A 24,131-nucleotide genomic window follows, 5' to 3' on the forward strand; every position below is an offset into this window, starting at 1 on the left:
ACAAAAAAAAATTTTATTTCCAATTTATAAAAAAGATTAAGAGATGGTAATATTTTTATTTTTAGATAATCTTAAAAATGAATTTTTAAATATTTATGATAAATGAGATGGTTGTTTTTAAATTCAAAAAGAGAATGAATGTACGTTGTGGTGGTTTGCAAAATAATACAATATTAAGTAAACAATGACAAAAACCAACAAAATCAGTGGACGTGCCGGAGTGGTTATCGGGCATGACTAGAAATCATGTGGGCTCTGCCCGCGCAGGTTCGAATCCTGCCGTTCACGCTTTTGCACTGTATTTTTATTTTCTTCGTCCTGAAGTCATTTTCCATCTCCTTCTTTATCAGTCCTCCTCCTTCTTCATCAGTCCATCTCATTCTTCTTCATTCCTTCTCCTTCTTTTGTTCTTCATCTTCTTACCCTCGCATATCTTCTCGTCTCAGGCTGCTGTTTCGTTTGCTCTCTTCTTTCTCAGGAAAGTCGAGGTTCCACTTCGCTGGGTCTTTCTCAGGGAAACGAGAAACCCCAAGTTCCATGAGTAGCGAATCCCTCCACCGTCGCTGTAAATTGAAAAGCCAACCTCTACCCTTCCTCTTTTGTCACATACGAGAAATCTAAGTCTGTCTGTACAATCCCTCACCACACCATTATTATATCCCCTCTGCAAATCTTTTGTTTTATTAGACCAAATAGATCGCAAAGGAGTTAAGAAATGGGGGCTGGGCGAGAAGTAGCAATATTACTTGATGGAGTGAGGGACAAGAACGTGATGCACCTGAAGAAGCTCAACACAGCTCTCTTCCCTGTTCGTTACAACGATAAGTACTACGCCGATGCTCTCGCTTCTGGCGAATTCACCAAGCTTGGTTTGCTCCGTTTTTCCTAATCTTTTTCTGGGTTTTCATTTTTTTTTCTTTTGAAAGTTGTTGAACTCTTTTTGGTTGGTCCAATGTTGTTTGGCATTTTCTTTGCACCGGTTTCTTTTTGAATCTTTCTTTTTTCTTTTGCGTTCTTTAGTATATGCCATCTATTGGGAATTTTATTGTTGTTCTCTTTCCCTCTGCGTATGTAGTTAGTATCCTATTATGGGAATTTATTTTGTTGGTTTTGATTTCTGCGTTTGATTTTGGCTTTTTGGTTCTTTGAGTCGGAAGATTGATGGCCTTTTATGGGCTAGTTTGATTTATATTGGCATTTGATTATACATGATTGGAAAATGGTTTAATATGTATAGATTCTCCAAGACTAGAAACTTTATCCTTGATGTTTCAAGTTACTGAATGATGAACTTGGCTGTCTTGAAACTACAACCTACACATGAGTGACCTTCGATACCGTTAACATGTTTTCGGTTATCAGTTTAGTGTCTTCTCATGTGATCATTGGTAGAAGCAATTCCTTGTTGGAGTAGATAGTTTAGGTTAGATAACCCGACCTATATTGAATTGCTTGCTCTATTTATTGTGTTTTGGTTTCAATGGTCAATATTCTGGGCTTATTAAACTCTAAAAATGCGTGTCACCAGTCATCCTCATGAAAACATGCGTCAAAAACACTCTTTGCTTCTGCTGTTGTGCTTGTGCTGCCTTACACTCAAATATTTATGTTACCAATCTTAGCTGGTCCAGTCACCTTTTCTTCCATGATCTTCTGCATATTGTGTAACGTTAATACATCCTTCCTTATCCTGCATTGCTTTTACACTGTTAAATAGCGGGTAGTAGCTATCCCTGAAGTTTTCTGGCGAACTTTAGAGTCATAAAAACCCTGGCTAAAGACTTCCTGGTTCTGAAATTTGCTGCCTTGCATTGGAGGGCACCTATTGAGCTTGATGGTCTACATCTTTTCACAGAAACTGTAGAAATTTCAAAACCTGTTACTTTTTGGAGAGAAGTTATCTTATCGTTTCCTTCTGTCTTGGTAACTGCATATTTGTTTTATTTTCTCCTTAATCCTCAAGTGATGCTCTAAGAAATACACTCAATTGAAGTTTGGAGCAACTCTATCCTCTTTTAACTCTATGATCTTATGAATGTGCAGAGCATGTTTGTAATGTCCCTGTCATAGTGGCTTCATCATATGATATCAATTACTATGTTACACATTGATGGTTAGAAAGCTGTAATTAATTATTTTTTATTCAATTTGATGGCTCGGAATAAATTGTTTGTGGTGACGCATGCATATTCACGTAACAGATGATGTGATTGTTATACATAGCTATTACATGAGTTGAGACCTGATGAGAGTAAGTTGGAGAATAGCCTGTGTTATCCAAAAATTAGTATTTTGTTCTAACAATCACTCTTTTGCATGCTAACTCAGCATATTACAGTGACATATGTGTCGGATCAATTGCTTGCCGGCTGGAAAAGAAGGAAGGTGGGGCCATCCGTGTGTACATCATGACATTGGGTGTTTTAGCACCATATCGTGGGCTAGGAATTGGTGAGTAGACAAACAACATTTCCTTGGAATAGGTCATGCAAGAAACTAATTGCTAATTGGATGATCTTAGTATTGTCCTTTAACATTATCAATACCTATAATTTGAATCGGATCACTTCCGGTTTCACTTGCGCTCTTAAAATATCTGCACATGTTCAGTGGCACAATAATGGTTGTCTTTTGCAAATTGCAATGAGGTCAACGATGAAGAAATGTAGAGTGTAACTAAACTGCCTCAGCATGTTTTTGCTGAAAAATTATGTTCTCATTGGTTCTGAATAGAAGCTATAGTTCGTTAAAAATCTTTAATTTATGCAAGTACAAGGCTATTGAACCATGTTCTTTATCTCTGTTCGAAGCAAAACATACCGGAAATCTACTTGCATGTTCAGACAAACAACGAAGATGCCATCAACTTCTATAAGAAATTTGGATTTGAAATCACAGAGACAATCAAGAAGTATTACACAAACATTGACCCTCCCAGACTGCTTTGTTCTCACAAGCGAAGAAATAACAATTAAAAGCTGGTAATGTTATCTAGAGGAATTGGTTATTGTTATCTTAGTGAATTTGATCAATTCCTATACTTGTGGGAATTATTTTGACAATAAGGATGCTGTGATGCAGGAATGACATGAGATATGGCGTTAATGATGCCAGTTATGATTGGTTTTTATCTTTTGAGCTGAAATTTTGTTAGTCTTGTTCAACACTTTCGTTGGTCAATGTGAGAACAAGCCAATCCACTTCTCAAGTTATATTAGGATTTCAATTTTTCATGGAAAGATGTAATAGAAACTAATAAATTGGATGTAAATAGTGAAGGGTTCATCCCCAAATCCAAAGGAACCAAAAACAAACTATCCAAAACCTTATCTTTGGTGATTTTGTTCATTTCTTTACTATCATTGTCTCTATTGTAGGATACAATTAAAACCATTTTTTTTATTTGAATACCATCTCTTGTTGTCCCCCATAAAGTCACTATATAAGAACCTCACATCCACTATTATCATTTGCTTAAGAAAAAAAAGCCATTTGATCTGAAAAGTATAGCAAAAAGGATTATAACCATGAGTAGTTCAACAAGAGCTTGGATTGCAGCAGCTAGCATTGGAGCTATTGAGGCATTGAAAGATCAAGAAATTTGCACATGGATTTATGCTCCAAGGTCAAATTCAACAGCATGCTAAGAACAATATCAGATCTTCATCTTCCACTTCTCAAGCTAATAAAACTTGTGCTCCATCTTTTGATTTGTTTAACAAACTTGAAGATGATGATAAGTTGAAGAAATATGAGGAATCTCTTAGAATTGCCATGTTGGTCATCCCTTTAATTATCTAAAATTTGAGATTTATTCACATGTACTTTAAAATTTAAAATTTAAAATTTAAAATTTTAATCCTACTTTTTTTAATTGAAAAATTCTAATCATAATTTATTATCGTAGTTTGTAATTTCTATCAAAATTTGTCAACTTAATATGTTTGTTTTTTGTCAATCATATGCAGGAGGATAGTTTAATTAACATACCAAGTTAGCAAAATTTGATGGAAAATACTAATAACATTAATGACTAACCTGAAATTTTTAAATAAAAAAATTTAAGAAAATCTAATTTTTGATATTTTAAGTACAAAGATTAAATTTCAAATTTTGTCTGAGTACAGAGACGGACGTATTTTAATAGACTAGAAATTGGAACACTTTAAACACATAATAACTAAAACTTATAATGACCTAACCTGAAAACGTAAACCTAAAATACAAATAACCCCAAAAAATATTCGAAAATTTTAAAATTCTACTCAACTCGACTCAAGATTTATGGAAACCAAATGTATACAGTAGTCAACAAATTGTAAACCTTTGCTGTTTTGGACTGCCTTCATCAGTTCAACCATGACACTGAAACAAGTAAAGTTATAAAAGGAAGAGCAAAATATCGAGAGTTAAAAAAAAAAAATCATATAATGAATGCAAATGTCTCTCTCCAATCTCCATATCCTAAACCATAAAAGCAGGAAATAAGAAAACAATTCAATCCCAAACCAGAACACATCCTATATATGAAAATTGCCTAAAAATTTGTACTCATATCACAATAATTCAAGATCTTTTTTATACAAAAGATGCTTTAATCTAGGCACAAGAGAAAGGGGTGTAAATACCAGGATTCGAGTCCTAAATCTATCGGACACCACCGACTGTATGAATCGATTTGGTTAAACCCTTGATTTTCAAATATCATTTGGAAGTTGAAAGTTCTGAGAACCAAGGATTTGGTAGGAGTTGTTCTGAACAAAGACGGCGAGAGAACATTTGCTACTGTTGAAACCATCCCATAGAGTGAAAGTAACAGTGCCAGAGACTGTCTTCTTAGCAGATACGTCTTTGACAGTACAGAGTTTTTCGAGCTTTCTAACAACGAAATCATTGGATAAGACTTTCCCTTTGTTCTCACCTGCTGGGCAGTCATTTACCAATCCGCTCTCGTACAATGCCACCATTATATTGACACCATTGTTGTCTACTTTAGACCTCAAAGCTCCTGTTAAGGTCACTTGTAAGGACTCTGATGTAGGCCTTTGGAAATTAGCCTGTTTTAAGACAGAAATTTAGTTCTTTGTTTTATATCTAAGATTTGGTTCTTGTCAATGAAAGATTAACATGAATTGTATGAACTGATCTTTGCTATGCTAGCTTGGTTACAACATTCTGATAAACTGACTAAACGGGTTAAATTATCAAAAGGTTATGTTAATTCAATCTATTAGGATATAAAATTTGAAGCTCAGTAACTGAACTGGTCGAATACAGCGATTTTCACACTGATTAACTTTCAAAACTGAAAAAACCAAACCAAATATCTTCGTTTTGACCAGTTAAACCAATTTAAAGGTAAAAGTGCCATAGAAAAAACTGTACTAGGAGTTAAATTGCATTTTTCCCCCTTCACTAAAAAATGGACAAATTAGTCCCTGTACATTAAATCAAAGTGCAAACTGGTCATTTCTGTTAAAAATTTTATCTATTTCTATTGTTAAAAACTGATGTAGCTGATTGAATAACTAGATAGTTTACACATGACATGCCATGTGTACCTCGTGCTGACGTACAAGGACCAGTTTTTAACAATTAAAATGGATGAAATTTTTAATAGAAGGACTAATTTGCTTTTTTTTTTTTGGAAAGTAGGACTAGTTTGCTCTTTGATATAACATATAAGCACTAATTGACCCATTTTTTTAGTAAAGGAGGCAAAATGCAATCCACCTCCCAGAATAAGGACCTCCATGGTACATTTACCTAAATTTAAACCAACTAATGGTGGCCTTAGTCATTATCCATTTTTCATGTGTAGCAAACAAGCATTAGTATTGGGTCAGTCCATTTTGAGACATTAGCTTACTAGGCTAAGGGTTTGAAAAGGACTTGTTTTCAAGGAATACCTGCCTCGGTGTCGCTATTCAACAACATTAGCAGAAGGAAAATGGAAAATTTCTATCACCAAGGCCATATCTTGAAGGTGATTTATGCACTCGGCAAAGAGATGAACTGCGAGAGACGAGGGAGTGTCGAGTGAGAGCCAATATCTAATAGCCTTTAGGTGTGAGTTTGTGTCTTATTCGGTATTTTATATGCTTTTTTATGTATTTAAAGGGTGCTTGAAGCAGGGATAAAGCTAGAAATTTATATTAACAGTTTGAGATTGAATTATAAATTTTTAGAGCCAAAATATCATTTGATCATCTTATTAACTAGCAAAAAGTTTAAAGTACCTTGGAGGTCTCTGTATTATAAGGACTGAATCAAATTAATCCCTCTATTATTAAATGAATTAATAGTCCATATACTAATAAAAAGAAACAAATAAGTCCAAAATGTAATCGAGTTAATATTTATTGTATAAAAAATGTCTTAAAAATTATTTCTTTTGATTGCAGTTCAATTTCAAGCAAAAGATTTCATTCACATAACTTTAAAAATATTAAATCAATTAAACAATAAATGATATTTTTTTAAACAATAAATGCTAATTCTATTCCAATTTGGCCTTATTCGATTTTCTTTAGCAATACAAGGACTAAATTGATCTATTTAATAATAGAGGGACTAATTTGATCAGATCCCTATAATAGAGGGACCTCTAAAGTACATTCACCCTAACAAAATCTAGTGTTTTAAGTAACTAAGAGGCCAAAGCCTTGCCTCCCCTCTGGTGTTGCCCTGCATAGGAGGGTTATATCTAAACTAATGTTCGAATATCCATGGGCAAAAATCCTTCAAGAAAAAGGAAGGGTGAACCAAAATCCATTTTTCTTTTATTTTTTTAGTTTCTACTAACTCATTTTCTTTATTTAATGAGTTAGGTGAAAAACAGAAGAAATTAAAGTTAAAGCGACTATGACAATTGAGAAACCTATAAATGCGTTCCGTCCACCAAGATCTGTTATTTGCTTACCAAACTCAACTCATCATTTAATTCTGGGGACTTACATTTTACAATGTATTTTCTCTAGTAGGAAGTCATATTGCATTTTGTCCATTTTAATAAAAAATAAGTAAATTAATCTTGCTCGTTTAATCCATGAGTAAACTGGTCATTTGTTAAAAATTTCATTGATTTTTATTATTAAAAATTAGTATAGTTGATGAAATAATTAGACGGTTACACGTGATCCCTCATGTACAAGACCAATTTTTGATGAAAAATAAATAGAATTTTTAATAGAATGACTAGTTCACTCTTTGTTCTGACTTGTAAGGATTAATTTACCCATATTTTAGTATAAGATGCAAAATACATCGTACTAAGGGTGTCTATAATACTTTTACCCATGGAATATAGAAGAAAATATAATAAACTAACAAATATATATCTTTGATAGTTGAGGTGGTCTAGGCTTGATCTTGATTCACTAAATATGTATTCCATTATTGATCCATGGTTCCCTAGAAAAGTTTCAAGATTCATGTTCATGACATGAGTTAATGATTATTTAATTGAACAGAGGATCCATTACCTAAACTTACTACATTTCTTAATTTCTCCTCACAGGTACTTTCTGGGATCTTCAGATCAAAATCATCAAAAACTTCCAGATTCTAACAAAGGGCTAGATTTACAATTCAATGAAAAAAAAGATGGAAATCAAAGACATTATAAACAAAAGAGGGGGGAAAAAGTAATAGAAACCTGGAATGTTGGAGCAGGGAACCTGGGAGCACCGGCAATGGTGGATAACAAAGTATCTTCATCATTACCCACACACTGAGCCCTGCCTTGAACCACAACCTGAGGTGTAAACATGGTATCAAGCCTCAAAGCCTCCACATAAGCCTTTTGTCGAACAGTTGATAGGCTTGAACCATAAGGGTCTTTCCACCCCATATAATCCCAATAATCAACGTGATAAGCCAACACAATCACCGGGGCATCCAACTGAAAATCCCCTCTCCCTAGCCTCGACAAAAGCAACTCCGCCGCCGGCGATGTAACACACCCCTGTGAAGAGAACAACTCGACCAGGACTGGGCCTTCCGCCGACTCTTCAACCACTGTTCCATTGGTTTTCCCATTGGCATGGACTTCATTCCTTGAAGAAGACGATGAACCCCTACGAAAACAGGCAAAGAGACGACGCCCCATGGTTATAAGTTATAACCCCACTGCTTTCGTCTCTCTCTCAGCCCTGTGTGTGTGCTCTAATGGTGTGGGTCTTTCAGCTGACAGGGAAACTGAAAAAAGAAACTTGGTTAGGAAACAAAGAACATAAAAACGAAGTTGCTGGTTATGGGAAAAACTCGAAAAGAGAGGTGGAGAAAAGATTGTGGCGAATAAGATGCAAAGAAGGATTAGAAGATTTCCCAAATTAAACATAAAAAACTGAATACAAAATTCATGGAAATGTTGAAGGGAGACAAGTGGGGGGAATCTAGTTGGTTGGAACAGAGTTGCGTTACCGACACGAATTTGTCGGTGACACGTTGAGTGTTGGGTTGGATGTCAGTGCGGGATTGCACACCGCCACCAAAATCACTACTTTTTAGCCTTCCATGGAACGGTTGACATTCGACAACGAACCTTCCTGAATAGCAAAGAAACCAGCAATGTTTTTCGTAACTGCACCGGTGGTACGACAGAGTCTGGTTTTTTAACTTTCTATTTTTAAATAAATTATTAAAAATTTATATTTTTAAAAGAGGAATAATTTTTTTCAATCAATTTATTTAATTCAAATGATTTATATTAATTAACTAGTTAATTGATTCAATTTTTTTGGGATTAATGTATCAATTAATTTTCAGTTCAGCCAGTTCGATTGGTTAACCCAATCTTATTCTAAAGAAAAAAATCATTCAACATAATTACAACAATAACATATTACGATGAAAGTTTACAGCAAAGATACATATATTTACTATTATATTTATGAGTTTTGTTGATGATTGATTTGAGATAAGTAGAGAAGGTGGCGGAATACAAGACGGAGAGCTATTAGATAGAATGGTCGGAGATGAGAACAAAGAGGAGTGAGAAACAGTAGAAGGAAGTGGGGAAAAAGGCTCTCTCTTCACTGTCTGTTGTTTTGAGCCTTATTTACTCTTAATCTCTTATCCTAAATGACATGTGTCGAGCTATTATTAGTGGATCAAAGTCAAGTGATTAAGTGATCTGATGGTATAAGTTATGTAGTGTAGTATTATGATATATCTCGAAGTGACATCATAAAAAAATCTGGTGTTGTGATTAATAAGAGGGATCCGTTCAATTACTAGCTCAAAGGGTTTTTACGAAAAATTCTTTTGAGGTTTGCTTGCACTATTCATTAACTTACTCGTTGATCCGGACAATTGAGGTGTAACAAGTTTGGACATTATAAATTTAAAGTAATATTTAGTTTTATACATTTTCATTACTATTCAAATTAGATTTAAAATATATATAAATATTTATTGTGTGAATCCGTTTTAAATATGATAAACTCAAATTCAATTATTTAAATATATTATTTTTAAATTACTATTTTACTTTTCCAAATTTGAATTTCTATAAATTCCTACAAATAATTTATTTAATTTGGATTTGAACAATAATACTCAATTTTAATATAGATATTAAATTTTTTTAGATTTTAAAATAAATTTAAATATTTGAATTTAGATATTATTGAAGTTATAGTGTAGTAAGGAATATTGGTTTGGAATGGTTTGAAATATATATATATATAATTAATAAATAGTATTCCATTTCTTTAAAAAAAATAGAACTGAATAAAAACCAATTTATTATATTGGAGACAGTGGAGAAGTCCTTTTTGGTAGATATTCTGTCCATTGGTTTTTGATTCTGCCATCTCAACATTACACTTACTTTTTAATTCTTATAAGGCTAAATTACACCAAATATCATTAAATTAAATTATTAGTAATTTTTTTATCATTTAATTAAAAAAAGTTTTTATTTAATTCACGGAATTATTCAAAAGTTTTTGTTTGAGTCGGTGGGTTATTAAGTTTTTTTCTTTTAAAAGAAAAGTCTAACCAGTAAGCTCTAAGTGACGATTTGAGGATTGGTACGACAAATCAATATCTATCGACGAGTAAAACATAACTTAGATCTAAGTTAATTTCATAATCAGTATCGAAGATAAAAAAAAACAATTTTAATTTTGAAAAGCTATTTCATAAAAAAAACTGAACAGTAGAAGAAAAAAGATTTTTAATTGATGTAGGTGATATAAACAAAGAAAGCCATACAACAATTATTTAACAATCCAATGACTTAAATAAAATCTTTTAAAATTTATAATTTTCTAAAATTGAATGACCAAAGACAGTTGGGATTCCATTGTCACCTCACATTCCTCATGGCCTTGGCTTTGAAAAAACTAAAAATATTGGTAAAATTAATTTTAGGTTGTTTATCAATTTTGATATTGAGTAAATTTATTATTTTTAAAAAATAAAATAATTTAATTCTTATCAATTTTAAATATGAGTGTGTAAGGATAATTAATCCAATTTTACATTATTTTAATTACTATAATATTAAATTTAACTCTCAAATTTTATATATTATTTCTCTGTATATATATTAATATTGAAGCTAAAGTTTTTTTTTATATATTCCTTTGGAACTTTTTAGATTTTTTAAATCTTATACATTTTTTTCAAATTTTTTATGATTGAGATTAAATTGCCTGAATATGTAAACATTGAGAGTTTAATTTGTTATTATATTAATCTAAATTATATATAATTGACAAGAAAAACATTATTTGTCATGATTAATTGTGTTTAGTTGTTCACTTTTAAAACTGAAAGAGATTAAATTATTATAATTTTTTTAGAGAGACGAATTTGATCAATATTAAAATTAAGAGAATTTGAAGAGGTGCTTTTATAAAAAAAAATAAAAAACTAAAAAGGTTAATATACAAATAGATGTTGATTGTTAATGAGCTTGGTTGAATCGGGTTCAAATTTGATCCTACCTAAAATATGGATTCAATATTCTATATAAGTTCAACCTGTGGATTAGAAGTTTGATATATACATTAAGACTTTAATGTTTATTAGAAGTTGAATTTTATATTTTTTATATTTTTTATGTCTATAAATATAAATTTTAGAGAAGCATCGTAAAACATCTCTATTGATGAATAAAATACATACTTCCCTTCTGTTCTCCTACTTTTTGTTCATTTACTTTCTTTGTTATTTATTTGATAATACGTTATCACTACTTGTGGACAGTGGCAGAGCTACTAAGAGACCCAGGGGCCCCCTAAAATGGTAAATTTTCAATTTAGGCCCTTTATAATTTATAAAATTTTAAATTAGTAATAATAAAATTACATTTTACCCCCTAAATAATAAAAATTTCATTTAACCTTTTAAAAATTATAAATATATAGATTATTAAAATAATATTTATTTATTTTTTAGTGTAATACTAAAGCGATGATTTATTTATTTATTTATTTAAATCCACTGTTATGTTTATGATACAATTTTAATTTCATGAAATTGATATAAACTTTTGTGATATCAGTTTCCTTTAAATGAAAAATTTATTAGTACGTCAGTCTATTAAATCTGGCAAGCATAAAAATAAATTTAAATTATATACTCATGAATATGATAAGTGGCATAGTAATAACCACTAGAAGTGAAAACATGATAAACCTTCAAAAGGTTATCAATGTGATGTGAATGATAATTGATGACATACTTGTCGTATGCCTTTATTAATATTTTTTGAGGAAGGAAATTATATGTGTCACTGACATTGTAATAATGAATACTATCTTTACAGGTAGAAAGTATTTATCTTATTTGGTACTAAAATAAACCAAAATTAATGGAATATTTGGTGGTACAAAATTAGTTGAAAGCTTCGAAAGAACTAATATATTAATATATGAAGGAACAGAAATTGTGATGGTTAATACATTATCTTCTAGTCAATCTCAAAGATTTCATTACGTTTAAAAGGTATTCATTGTCATGGATCTTATATTGGGATTATAAATAAGGAAAAAATTATATATTTGGTATGAATCATTCTTGCTATGAATATCTACCTGTTTTCATTTTGAAAATGATAGAGAAGTATTCCATTATTGAAATATATTATGCATGATTCTTGAATGCAGAAAATTTGATTGTGTAGTCTCCATTTGAATTGTGAAATAATTTAAGAGAAATATGGCTATTGAAATATAATAATTTTATCTAATACTTGTTATAAACAGATACGCCTAAAATTACACTGTGAACGATGATAAAATTTAAGATTGATTACGTAAAATATGAATAATTATGTGATATTTTCACGAAGTACCAACTAGTTTTAGCAATCAAACCAACTTCAGATCACACTCTATTTTTCCCAAACCAATTAAAAATATCACCAATGCGTAAATCCTCTAAACCCCACTTTTCTTGGACTGTAAGTGAACATTGAAACTTTCTAAACAGCTTCTGCTAAGGACAAAAAAAACATAGCATGTTGAAGTGTCTGATTCTTTTTTTCACATTTTTGGAAGAATTTTAAATAGTGGACATGTACAGTTTTTTAAAGAAATCATTTTAAAAATTTGAAATATTTATTTTAATAATTTTATTAACTCATAAAATAATATGCAAAATTACACTTGGATTATTATCAACTCATAAAAATTATTATGAATTTATTTATAATAATAAAACTATAATAACACTTTGAACCTTTTAAAAAATAAAATAACATAGAATATCCATTTTTCTTTCCTTCAACTCATTTTACCTAGCTAAATTTTATTAAAAAAATTATGGTTTTAGGTTGTTTGTTGGGATATTTAAGGAAATAAATTGATTTTGGAGAGAAAGTGAAAATGTGTCCAGTAAGACATGTTTTCTACTTATGTAGCAGGAAAGCGTGCTGATCCGATAATTCCAGCATGCATCCTAGTCGAATTTTTGGCCAATCCCAATATACGGAACGTAAAAGTGTCATTGATAGTTTACACGATGGTGGAGATGCATGAATTCAGTTGAGTGTTGCGACAGTTCGGGTTTAGGCAAACTATTCTACCATCACCCAAAGACATCAAAGCACTATACAAGGTCGACTTGTGAGGAAGAATCGATGAAGATTTGCCTAAAGTCCATGGGCAATATATCAACATTTGGGAGCATAGGTATGACTTCATACCTAGTCACGAACTATTTCTCGCTCTGAAATTGGCAACCTCTCCGAACTACCTGCCGTGGTTCAGACATCACAGCAAGCCATATCTTCTTTCGAAAGAGGCAAGGACTAGGCAATGTCGTACTAGGAGACCAAGACAACCCCCACATCAATCCTAGGTCGGGAGTGTATGCCTCAATAGAGTAAACTTCAGCTCCAACCCAACATGATGCACCAAGGGCTACACCACCTCTCGGTCAGTATGGTTCATATTATTCTGGTACTTTCACTAACCCCATTATTTTTACACAAGCACCACACTATGCACCACCATAATCTGCTTCAACACCTTCTGTAGATATGTTTTTTGCACCACCTTCGTCCCCAACACCATATTACATGCCAATGCCAACAACAACATCGACGTATCTGCCACCTTCGACAATTTCAACATTATATCCGCAATCGGATTATGTGACACCATACATTTATTTGTCGATAGTGTCGCAAACATCCCTCACATCACTATTCTACCATGGTGGCTCATCTTCACGCTGACATGTTAGTGGAATGGAGGACATATGATAGCAAGGTAGGAGGACATTGCACTCAACCACGAAGGAAGGAGATGAAAACGAAGACGAAGATGTGGAGATGAAAGCCCAACTTGTACAAAGAAATCCGTCTAGCAACCGACACCCATTGGGTTGTGACACACATTCGGTCCAGTGATGTTGATGATTTTTTTAAAGATTTGTCATGTAAACCATCATTTACTTCGTTAACTTTTAATTTGTATTGTATACAGTTTTTTTCATCCATAATGTATATATATTTTACAATCTATGGAAAAATGAAAAAGAATTGATTATATCGTATTTTACTGTATTTTACATCAATAATATATCAATATTCACAATTTACCAAAAAATGAGAAGTAATGAAAACATGAACAAATTGTCTATCAAATGAATAAATAAATGTGTTAATGAGGTATTGTCCTCAATGTTTCCCCCAAGTGTGAACATGTTGGCCTCGTATGCCTTGGGTTCCTACAATAACTGCATAACCTTGGTTGACTTGTCTTTTTCCAAATATCCATATTGTCGCGTATCTGAGTAGAAGTCGGCCGACCTTTTGGCTTGCGACGTAACAAAATATTAGGTACCAACTCGAACGGAGCGCTCAATATAGGTGGCCACATGCTTTCATCTAAGACATGTGGGAATTCAGATTTCCATACGTTATACATGTGTTCTAGTTTGTACAGTTCGTCAACATAGATCATGCAATTTAGTCGTGCCGAGACACATGCAACAATTGCATGTGCGCATGGAAAATGAAGTGTTTGAAATCTCTCACAGTCATAGGTCCATTGTCTCAGGTATACATGGTACAATCAAGAAGTCAGGAAAAAGGCAATTGGTTTGGTGCCATTATTGGTTAAAGATAGTCATCAGAGGCCGCGATGACACCATCAATCGCTTGGAAGATGAAGTTATTTTAATAAATGTTTTTTTTTCATTTAATTAGTATTAAACATTCTTTTATAATATTTAACATTTTTTTATTAATGTAGCACATTAACAAACTGATTCGCATAGATGCCATGTATGTAAAAATAATAGACTCACGGGTCGTTAATAACGACATCATCAAAACGGTTATATCTAATGGTTAAAGGATTTAATCGATTAATTTTTTAAATTGAAAACTCAATTAGATAAAAAAATAGAAAAGAATTAATTAATTTTTCCGAAATAATTGAAGGGTCTTTTGTAAAACCATTATATCAAAGAATATGGAAAGATATGTCAAAACTTTATCCCAAATGTGAAACGTACCAAAATTTGGCAGAACTTGACAAATAAGAGTATGAACATCATTGTTAAACCATATTGATGAGCCACAAACGAGTAATCCACGTGTTTGCAATATACGACCACAATGGTTCTCTTGTAATTTTGGTAACCTATATATTACCTTAAATTTTCATTATCCATAAAAGGGATTAAATTAAATGAATTCTATTTTAATCATATTTTAGGGTTAAGATCATTGCCTACCCCCTTCAATTCGCCCATGATGCTTCTCTCTTCGATTTTATTTTATTTAAAATTTAAAATAGAAATTTAATCTAAAGATGACAAACCCGAATCATTCAATGGATTCTGAACTTATTCACTTCGAATGGAGTATATATATATAATGAAAAGTGAATATGCTGGGTGGAATTTTTCTTTTGGATAGTAGGTATGGAGTGGTTCTAGTAATTACTTGTCTCGCCCCAACCTGCTCCATTATATGAAATTACCATTGTATCATTGTATATGTAAGCTATTAATAGGATAAAAATGTAATATTTTAATATAGAAAAAATTCATATATTTTATGTTTGAATTTTTTTTGAAAATTTATGTTTAAATATTTACTTGGCTTTAAATAGATAGAAAGTATTAAAGATAAATAGCAAAAATTAAATTGAAATGGAGTGAGGTGGGTTGAGGATGGATGCATATAACATCGATGGAGGTGATAGTAGTTTTCAATATTATACATCCATAGTAGAGTATGACGGATGGTGGAGCAGAGTGTGCCAACTGTAGAGCAATGGTGGATTTAACAATATTTGTCCCGTCTCACTCAATTGTTATCCCTAATTTGATCCCAAAAATTAAAGATCAAACTCCACAATTCCAATTTGTTCCCCCTGAAATAGGGTTCATCCAATTTTTGGGAGCCTGAACTTAGTAATAGTTCTCACATTGGAGTTTAAACTTTTTGTTCAAATTAGTCCTTGAATTAAGCAATTATTCTCACATTTGGAACTAAACTTTTTTTCGAATTCCAACACGGAAACAATTCTTAAATTTAGAAACTAACTTGCATAGAAAAAACATGTACTAAATTCAAACCTCAAATAATGCACTAACTCCCTAGATATTATTAAATTTTATAAAAAATTAAAAAAAAACCACTTCTATAAAATTGGGTGGAGTCAAAATCCATCAAATTCAAGTTATTTTTTTGCAGTATCAAAGTGGGTTCATTTCCGTATATTCCATTGAATCTATTGGCGACCACAAAATGTAAAATCCTGGCCTGGTTGATCCATTGGCACCTAACGGCTAACGCCTTCTATTTTCATCCATAAATACCCTACTTTTGCTTTCATTTTATCACCTCAAATCTTTGTTGAACTTCTTTCATATTATCTATTATATCAGCCATGCTTGAAGGCAAGGCAGTCATTGGTGACACTGATATGCTTCAAACCATGCAACAAGATGCCCTCCATCTTGCCGCTAAAGCCCTCGATTTCTTCGACGTCACCGAAGCTACCGACATTGCGCGGTTCGTAAAGAAGGTGAGATAACAAGTAAATGCAATTTTTCTTTTTCTTTTTTGTAGTTGAGATTGTCGGGGACTGAATCCTGATCACTGAAAAGTTTTAAGAGTTCTTCCATCACTGTACTGACACACCGCAAAGTGTTTATGGAAATTGAACCATTTACGAGCATGAATTAGAGGTTCATGGCATTGTACCAATGATTCATTTCATGTGTGATATGTATAGGGGCGAAGCCAAAAGGGGCAAGGCAGGCAAAAACTTGGTCCCTTGGCTTAATGGTTAATTGTTTTTTTAGTGCTTTTTAAATGTAAATAGTTCAGTTTAATCTTTTTAGTTTGTTTTAAATAAAAAAATTGTAATTTTGGTCCCTTTTAAAAGTTAAAAAGTTTAGCTCAAGTCATCTTAATATAAAATTTTTAACTTTGATCCCCAAACTTTTTTAATTTTATCTCCACCCATCATATAATTCTTGGCTTCGCCCCTGAATATGCAGTCTCCAATGCTTTTTGTTATGGCTTTGATCATGAAGGCTTTGTAATAAGAACAATAATAGTTTAATTGAATCAGTTTTGAGAAAAAAAATAGAATTCTATCGGTTCTTCTAAATTTTTTTTAAAATATCTTATATAGTAACTAAAAATCGAACTAAACATTTTGGTTCGAAATATTTTTTTTTAATTTTCTCGATTTTTTAACCCTAATTTTGTATTATGATGCAGTAATTTGACAAAACATATGGAGAAGGGTGGCAATGCGTAGTTGGAACAGATTTTGGTTCATTTGTGACACACAGCTCTGGCTGTTTCATTTATTTTTGCATTGGCAGCCTTGCTTTCTTGCTGTTTAAGGGTGCAGCTGTTCCACAATCTCACCCAAACCAGTTCAATGCTTTAGAAACAGTCAAAGCATAACATAATTTGTTTTGGTTCAGCACAAGAATATTTGTCATTAGAATTAAAGAGAGAAAAAAAGGCAAATAATGATGAGTTTTCAACTTTAGCAATCTTTGGTTTTTTTTTTCTTGTCCTAATCAATAGTTAGATTGAGTTTTGATCATTCCAGAATCAAATTGTGTTCCGATTAATCTAAAGTCAAATTGTGTCGGACCTCATATTACATATAAAGGGAAAGGTCTTTAAGTGATTTTCTTTTTCATTCATAAGACTTAAATTGAACACATTTGAAAAATGAGTTTATTATCTTCCCTCAAGAATTTTTTTTTTAAATCAAGTGTAAATAATTTAAATTTTTTTTAATCAGTAAATTACACATGACTTAGTGAAAAATTGTGCCACATAAATAACAAGCTTAATGAAATGTGAAAATTGAACTAAGATTAGAGTTTGATGTATTCAAATACGCTAAATTAAAGTTAATATATGTATTCCAAGGAGAAGATTTCAATGTATATCACATTCTTCAATTTTCGTTGTGTTGAGCAAAATCAATTAAACATAGTTCTATGCCCTCTACTGGTAATAGTACTGTAATAGCCCAAATTTACTCGGGCTTGCAAGAATTAAATTAATTAAAAAATAAAATTAAACAGTCATTTATAGTCCATTTACAATAGCCTGTAGGCCCAAAATTAGAACTACCCAGCAGACCCATTTACACCCTACCCCTGATACTCTAAACCCAAGATTTAATCGGCCCAATTGGCCCAATCTGTCTTCAGCTTCAGGGAACCCTAGTTAGGGTTTGCGCCGCAAGCATTCCAAGCGATGTGACCCTTCAACTCATGACGTTCCAAGTGGCCCTCCATCAGCGCCGTAACTTCAGCTCCACATCGCGCCATCATCGGCGCATCTTCTATCGGGATTTCTTCACTCACCTACAAAAGGAACCAAAAAGGGACAGTACCAACAGCATATGGCAAGAAATCGAGCAAATAGGAACATACCAAAGATCTATGTTGTAAACAGTGGCTATAAAAACCTGAATCAGAACAATGTAAAAGGGCGGTTTTTTTGTAGATACAAAATATATAAAAAAGGGGAAATCAAAGAGTTAACGGAAGAACAGAGGTGATACTCTTTATCTTCTTTTCATTATATATTTTTAATCTTCTTTTCATTATATATTTTTTTGATACAGCATATAGTGAAAATACATTATAAAGATGGTAAAGAAATTACCTTAGCTGTAAAAACTCTAACCGCCGAGCACGGTGGCTTAGATGGTGGCGCGTGAAGCGCATTTGGCCGAAGGCGATGCTGCTCCTGGACGAGCCAAGACGGCCACTGGCCAGAGCTCTGAGAGAGTTTTAAAGCTCTCTCTCTCTCTCTCTCTTTTTTCTGAAATGGTTTTTAAAATGATTTTTGAAACAAAAAACGATTTATATAGTGCAATGGATACGGCGTCGTTTTAGTTTAGTTCAATAAGCATTTAAACGCCGTCGTTTCAATAGAGGATCTGCGCGTTGACCCGATGATCCGAGGAGGATCCGCGCGTTTTTGATAAATGGGCAAATTGCCCAATTGATCCTTCCGGTTTATTAAATTTTATAATTTCATTTTATTTTTAATTCGGCCCTAATATTTTATATTTGTTTTAATTTAATCCTAACGGCCTTTAAAATCCATTCTGGAGACGGTGTCGTTTTGGAATTAGGGTTTAATTACCCAATGAGTCCCTCGGCTTTTAGCTTGAGTTTTAATTAGGCCCAGTTATTTTATTATTTTGGCATTTAGCCCCAAATTCTTTAATTAAATTCAATTTTAATCTTTTTTTTTATTTTTTTAATTTATTTTAAATAATTTTTATATTATTTATTTTTATAAATATTAGTTATTATTTTTATTTATATATATTATCCATTATATTAAATTATTGTATATTTTATCTATAAATTATATTTTATTATATATTTCATTATATATTTTATATATATTTTGTGCATATAATCCCTTTTTTAATATCATCTATTATATTTCTATTCTCTTAAAAATCGTAATGTTTTATATTATTTATTTAAAATATTTAACATGTATAATATTTCTAATTGTTTTAATAATAAAGTTTTTTTTAAAAAAATATTTTCCTATGTATATTAAATTGTTATATATTATTATATCCTTTTCTTTTATTCTTTTTTTACTTACTTAAATATGTTAATTATTATATATATATGTTTTTTAAATATTATCATTTTTTTCTCCTCTTCATAAATATTGATTTGGTGTTTTAATTATTCGTATTTATTTTTTTAAGTGTTATTTTGTCACTCCTTATTTTTATAAATTTTGATTTCCACTTCTACTTTTATATTCTTTAATTTATTATGAATTGTTTTTGTATTTCTATTTACTAATATTGTATAGGTTTATCTTTTAGCATAATCATCTTATGATGAGTATATTTCATTATTTTAGGTTATTTCTTATTTGCCTATATTATTATGAATTATAACATGTTGTAATTTATTACCTTTGGTATATTTGTCTTGTGATATATATTAACACCATTCTTCTGCATGAGTAAACGTTAAATAAAGAAATTCATTTTTGCCAAATTACTCAAAAGTTTTCAAAAATAAAAAGGCAATACTTGGTATTTGGAAGCCTCGAGAAAGGTAGTGCCCTAACTTACTGGGTTGCGACTTTTATCGTTGAGTTCGAATAGTCAAGCACCCTTCTAAGTTTTTAAGGTTTTCAAAATACGAGCAATTGTCTTGGAATTTCAAAGTGTTATGTCCTAACTTACTGGATATAGCGTTTTGTCATTTTGAGATAGGGATTTTCAAAAGGGCTGTCTTAGCTCCGAATGTCTTAAAAATATTGCTTCCTAACTTGTTGGATGTAATATTTTGATTCATTTGATACAAGTGAACCCTAATTTTCAAAATTAAAATATTCTGAAGAGGATTAGATCTTAAAAATTTTAAACTTCCGACATTAAAGACATTTGATAGTCAATTAGGTACCAATTTTTAGGCTTTACGAGGATGCTAACCATTCCTCGTACGTAACCGACTCCCGAATTCGTTTTCTCGACTTTCGTAGACCAAAATTAATGTTTTAAAAATAAAGCATTTTATAAGGTGATCCAATCACACCTAAAAGATTGGTGGCGACTCCCGTTTTTATTTTTTTTTAAAAAGTCGATCCCCGTTTTTCAAACATCCCTTTTAAAAATGGTTTTGACAAGTACGAGACAGAGACAATGTTGAGAAAGGAAATCTCCACCTTTGAGGTGTATTAAGCTGAACACAGACGGGGCGAGATTCCCGAATTCGAGGTTGGCTTCAACTGCCGTAGTGGCAAGAGACAATGTTGGTAGATGGCTTGGGGGTGCCACATCCCAAAAATAGGCCTAGATGACATAGGAGTAAAATTAATTAATTTTTGTTAACATAAGGTAAGAAAAATTTAAAATTCCTTAAAATTTATTTTTGTTAAAAATTTGACAAGCATGAGTTTGTTGATTTAGTGGTAAGGTCTTAGTCTATCCTTAGGTATCAAGTTTGAAATCCCTAGTAAACATTTAGTCAAAATATTTTATTTTTACATTTTTTATCCCATAAAAGCGTTGAATTTACAAAATAGCCTAACCCAAAATTGTTTTCTTTTTCAAATTAGTCCCTAATTCAAATCTAACCCTAATTTTAAAATAACTCATAATCCTATTAAAATTAGGAAAAAGAGTTTATAAATAATCAAGTTTTCAAACCCGAGAATTTTCACAAAATTTTCAAGAACAATTCCAAAAGTTCATGTTCTCCACCAAATACTAAAATCAAATTTCAAGAAAAATGATTCAAGCTTTCAAAATTCACCTCTTTCCCTCAAGTGGATCTTCAACTTCCTCTCCCAAACTAAGGTTTTTGTGTTCTCAAATCAGGTGTGGGATCTAAACATAAATCTTTGTATATAACTCATAAATATAGGAAGTAGAGCATTGATGAACATAGATAAAACCCCAGTATGTGCGAAGCCGTGTGTGAAACCCATGTGCGAACCCCTCTGTTGGGATCTAAAACGAGGCCATGTGTTCTCAAATCAGGTGTGGGATCCACTTTCACAACAATTTTAAAATATCAGCTCATTTTTCATTTAATGTAGTTAAAATAAAAATTTTAAAATATTCATAGCTTAATTATCATTTAATGAACTTGAATTTCTGGTTGCTTGATCAAGTAAGAGAAAATCAATACAATTCATACTCAATGTTAAGAGAAAATCAATACAATTCATACTTAATGTAATTATTATTATTTTCACTCATTGTTGCGAGATAGCTCAGTTGGGAGAGTGTCAAATTGAAGATCTAAAGGTCACATGTTTGAACCATGTTCATCGCATTTTGAAAATATCCATTACCTAGTCGATCCACTTTCACTACATTTTTAAAATATCCATACCTCTGTTTTCATTTAATGTAGTTGAAATAACAATTTTAAAATATCCATAGCTTAGTTATCATTTAGTGTACTTGAATTTTGGGTTGTTGAATCAAGTAAGGGAAATTGGATGGAATTCATATTCAATGTAATTATTATCAATTTTACCCACAATTGCGAGGATAGCTCAATTGGGAGAGCGTTAGACTGAAGATTTGAAGGTCACGTGTTCAATCCACATTCATCGCATAAATAAATTCTTTAAAATATTCATAGTAATTATCATCTAATGAACTTGAATTTTGGATTGTTTGATCAAGTAAGAGAAATTTGATGCAATTCATATTCAATGTTCATCACATTTTAAAACTTAAAGGAGAGTGTTAGACTAAATTCTTCAAGGGTCATGTCTTTTATCCACTTCGACAACATTCTTAAAATATCCACACCTCAATTCTCATTACATTTAATGTAGTTGAAATAACATTTTGAAAATATGCATAGCTTCGTTATCATTTAATGTACATGAATTTTGGGTTGTTGTATCAAGTAAGGGAAATTCGATGAAATTCATACTCAATCTAATTATTATTAATTTTAATCACAATTGTAAGGATAGCTCAGTTGAGAGAGCATCAAATTGATGATCTAATGGTCACGTGTTTGATCCAAGTTCATTGCATTTTAAAAATATCGATAAATGGAGAGTGTTAGACTAAATTCTTCAAGGGTAATGTCTTCGATCCGCTTTCCTAGCCTTTTTTTCTTAAATATACATAGTGCACTTGTCATTTAATGTAGTTGAAATAACCTTTTTAGAATATGCATAGCTTAGTTATCATTTAATGTACTTGAATTTTGGGTTGTTGGATCAAGGAAGGGAAATTTGATTGAATTACTACTCAATTTAATTATTATTATTACTTATAGTTGCGAGGATAGCTGAGTTGGGAGAGCGCCAGATTGAAGATTTGAAGGTTACATGTTTGATCCACTTTCATCACATTTTAAAAATATCCATAAAGGAGTGAGTTAGACTAAATACTTGAGGTGGTCGACCCACTTTCACAATGTTTTTAAAATATTCATAGCTTAATTATCATCTAATGAACTTGAATTTTGGGTTGTTTGATCAAGTAAGGGAAATTTGATGAAATTCATATTCAATGTAATTATTATTTATTCTCACTATTACGAGGATAGCTCAGTTAGGAGAGCATCAGATGGAAGATCTAAAGGTCACGTGTTTGATCCACGTTCATTGCATTTTAAAACATAAAGGAGAGTGTACATGAATTTTGGGTTGTTGGATCAAGTAAGGGAAATTCGATTGAATTCATCCTTAATGTAATTATTATTAATTTTAATCACAATTGTGAGGATAGCTCAGTTGGGAGAGCGTCAAATTGATGATCTAATGGTCACGTGTTTGATCCAAGTTCATCACATTTTAAAAATATCGATAAATATAGAGTGATAGACTAAATTCTTCAAGGGTCACGTCTTCGTTCCGCTTTCATAGTCTTTTTTTTTATTAAATATACATAGTGCACTTGTCATTTAATGTAGTTGAAATATCATTTAGTGCACTTGTCATTTAATGTAGTTGAAATATCATTTTTTAAATATGCATAGCTTAGTTATCATTTAATGTACTTGAATTTTGGGTTGTTGGATCAAGGAAGGGAAATTCGATTGAACTAATACTCAATTTAATTATTATTATTTTTACTCATAGTTGCGAGGATAGCTTAGTTGGGAGAGCGTCAGATTGAAGATCTGAAGGTCACGTGTTTGATCCACGTTCTCCGCATTTTAAAAATATCCACAAAGGAATCTGTTAGACTAAATACTTGAGGTGGTTGACCCACTTTCACAGCACTTTTAAAATATTCATAGCTTAGTTATCATCTAAAGAGCTTGAATTTTGGGTTGTTTGATCAAGGGAAATTTGATGCAATTCATATTCAATGTAATTATTATTATTTATGCTCATTATTGCGAGGATAGCTTAGTTGGAAGAGCGTCAGACTGAAGATCTGAAGGTCACGTGTTCGATCCATGTTCATCGCATTTTAAAACATAAAGGAGAGTGTTACACTAAATTCTTCAAGGGTCAAGTCTTCTATCCACTTTGACAACGTTCTTAAAATATCCACACCTCAATTTTCATTACATTTAATGTAGTTCAAATAACATGTTGAAAATATGCATACTTGGGTTGTTGGATCAAGTAAGGAAAGTTCGATGAAATTCATACTCAATGTAATTATTATTAATTTTAATCACAATTGTGAGGA

General features: G+C 31.6%; 2 protein-coding genes, 1 long non-coding RNA gene, 4 other non-coding genes and 1 pseudogene across 12 annotated transcripts; 6 read left to right on the forward strand and 2 right to left on the reverse strand.

Moving 5' to 3' along the window:
• The first annotated feature begins 206 nt into the window (after positions 1-206).
• Positions 207-288, forward strand: TRNAS-AGA (transfer RNA serine (anticodon AGA)). Its single transcript has one exon. It is a non-coding gene; the product is annotated as a tRNA-Ser (tRNA).
• LOC107948627 (N-alpha-acetyltransferase 50) lies at positions 235-3,130 on the forward strand. Of its 4 annotated transcripts, none has more exons than XR_001697505.2 (4): positions 235-869; positions 2,329-2,451; positions 2,811-2,981; positions 3,082-3,130. XR_001697505.2 is itself a non-coding variant. In XM_016883251.2 (4 exons), exons 1-3 carry the CDS (start codon positions 716-718, stop codon positions 2,973-2,975), a joined length of 483 nt encoding a protein of 160 aa, XP_016738740.1. In that variant the 5' UTR covers positions 235-715; the 3' UTR covers positions 2,976-2,981; positions 3,082-3,130. The 4 variants fall into 4 exon arrangements, 3 of the variants coding, with proteins under 3 accessions (XP_016738740.1, XP_016738739.1, XP_016738741.1); XM_016883251.2 differs by having other exon boundaries at positions 2,770-2,981; XM_016883250.2 differs by having other exon boundaries at positions 2,770-3,130.
• Positions 3,131-4,496: 1,366 nt separating this feature from the next.
• Positions 4,497-9,077, reverse strand: LOC107948624 (uncharacterized). 3 transcript variants are annotated; one of them, XM_016883240.2, is made up of 3 exons: positions 8,425-9,046; positions 7,658-8,199; positions 4,497-5,057 (listed from the first exon to the last, which is right to left on the reverse strand). In XM_016883240.2, the coding sequence occupies exons 2-3, from the start codon at positions 8,108-8,110 to the stop codon at positions 4,698-4,700; spliced, it is 813 nt and encodes a 270-aa protein (XP_016738729.1). In that variant the 5' UTR covers positions 8,111-8,199; positions 8,425-9,046; the 3' UTR covers positions 4,497-4,697. The 3 variants fall into 3 exon arrangements, with proteins under 3 accessions (XP_016738729.1, XP_016738730.1, XP_040966718.1); XM_016883241.2 differs by having other exon boundaries at positions 8,429-9,036; XM_041110784.1 differs by having other exon boundaries at positions 7,658-9,077.
• A 7,182-nt stretch (positions 9,078-16,259) lies between these two features.
• On the forward strand, positions 16,260-17,493 carry LOC107948622 (dynein light chain 1, cytoplasmic-like; annotated as a pseudogene).
• Positions 17,494-17,972: 479 nt separating this feature from the next.
• Positions 17,973-19,224, reverse strand: LOC121227877 (uncharacterized). The gene is made up of 2 exons (XR_005925397.1): positions 18,629-19,224; positions 17,973-18,324 (listed from the first exon to the last, which is right to left on the reverse strand). It is a non-coding gene; the product is annotated as an uncharacterized lncRNA (long non-coding RNA).
• Positions 19,225-22,007: 2,783 nt separating this feature from the next.
• On the forward strand, positions 22,008-22,080 carry TRNAF-GAA (transfer RNA phenylalanine (anticodon GAA)). Its single transcript has one exon. It is a non-coding gene; the product is annotated as a tRNA-Phe (tRNA).
• Positions 22,081-23,571: 1,491 nt separating this feature from the next.
• On the forward strand, positions 23,572-23,644 carry TRNAF-GAA (transfer RNA phenylalanine (anticodon GAA)). Its single transcript has one exon. It is a non-coding gene; the product is annotated as a tRNA-Phe (tRNA).
• Positions 23,645-23,831: 187 nt separating this feature from the next.
• On the forward strand, positions 23,832-23,904 carry TRNAF-GAA (transfer RNA phenylalanine (anticodon GAA)). Its single transcript has one exon. It is a non-coding gene; the product is annotated as a tRNA-Phe (tRNA).
• The last annotated feature ends 227 nt before the right edge of the window (positions 23,905-24,131 follow it).

Source organism: Gossypium hirsutum, chromosome A04 (genome assembly GCF_007990345.1).
Source record: "Gossypium hirsutum isolate 1008001.06 chromosome A04, Gossypium_hirsutum_v2.1, whole genome shotgun sequence".
Lineage (NCBI taxonomy): Eukaryota > Viridiplantae > Streptophyta > Magnoliopsida > Malvales > Malvaceae > Gossypium > Gossypium hirsutum.

Excerpts from the sequence above, each read along its gene's own strand:
- LOC107948627 (XM_016883250.2), top strand. The coding sequence starts at position 716 with ATGGGGGCTGGGCGAGAAGTAGCAATATTACTTGATGGAGTGAGGGAC. Across the intron at positions 870-2,328 it reads TGGCGAATTCACCAAGCTTG|CATATTACAGTGACATATGT; the intron begins GTTTGCTCCGTT and ends ATGCTAACTCAG. Across the intron at positions 2,452-2,769 it reads ATATCGTGGGCTAGGAATTG|GTACAAGGCTATTGAACCAT; the intron begins GTGAGTAGACAA and ends TAATTTATGCAA.
- LOC107948624 (XM_041110784.1), bottom strand. The coding sequence starts at position 8,110 with ATGGGGCGTCGTCTCTTTGCCTGTTTTCGTAGGGGTTCATCGTCTTCT. Across the intron at positions 5,058-7,657 it reads TCCCTGCTCCAACATTCCAG|GCTAATTTCCAAAGGCCTAC; the intron begins GTTTCTATTACT and ends GTCTTAAAACAG.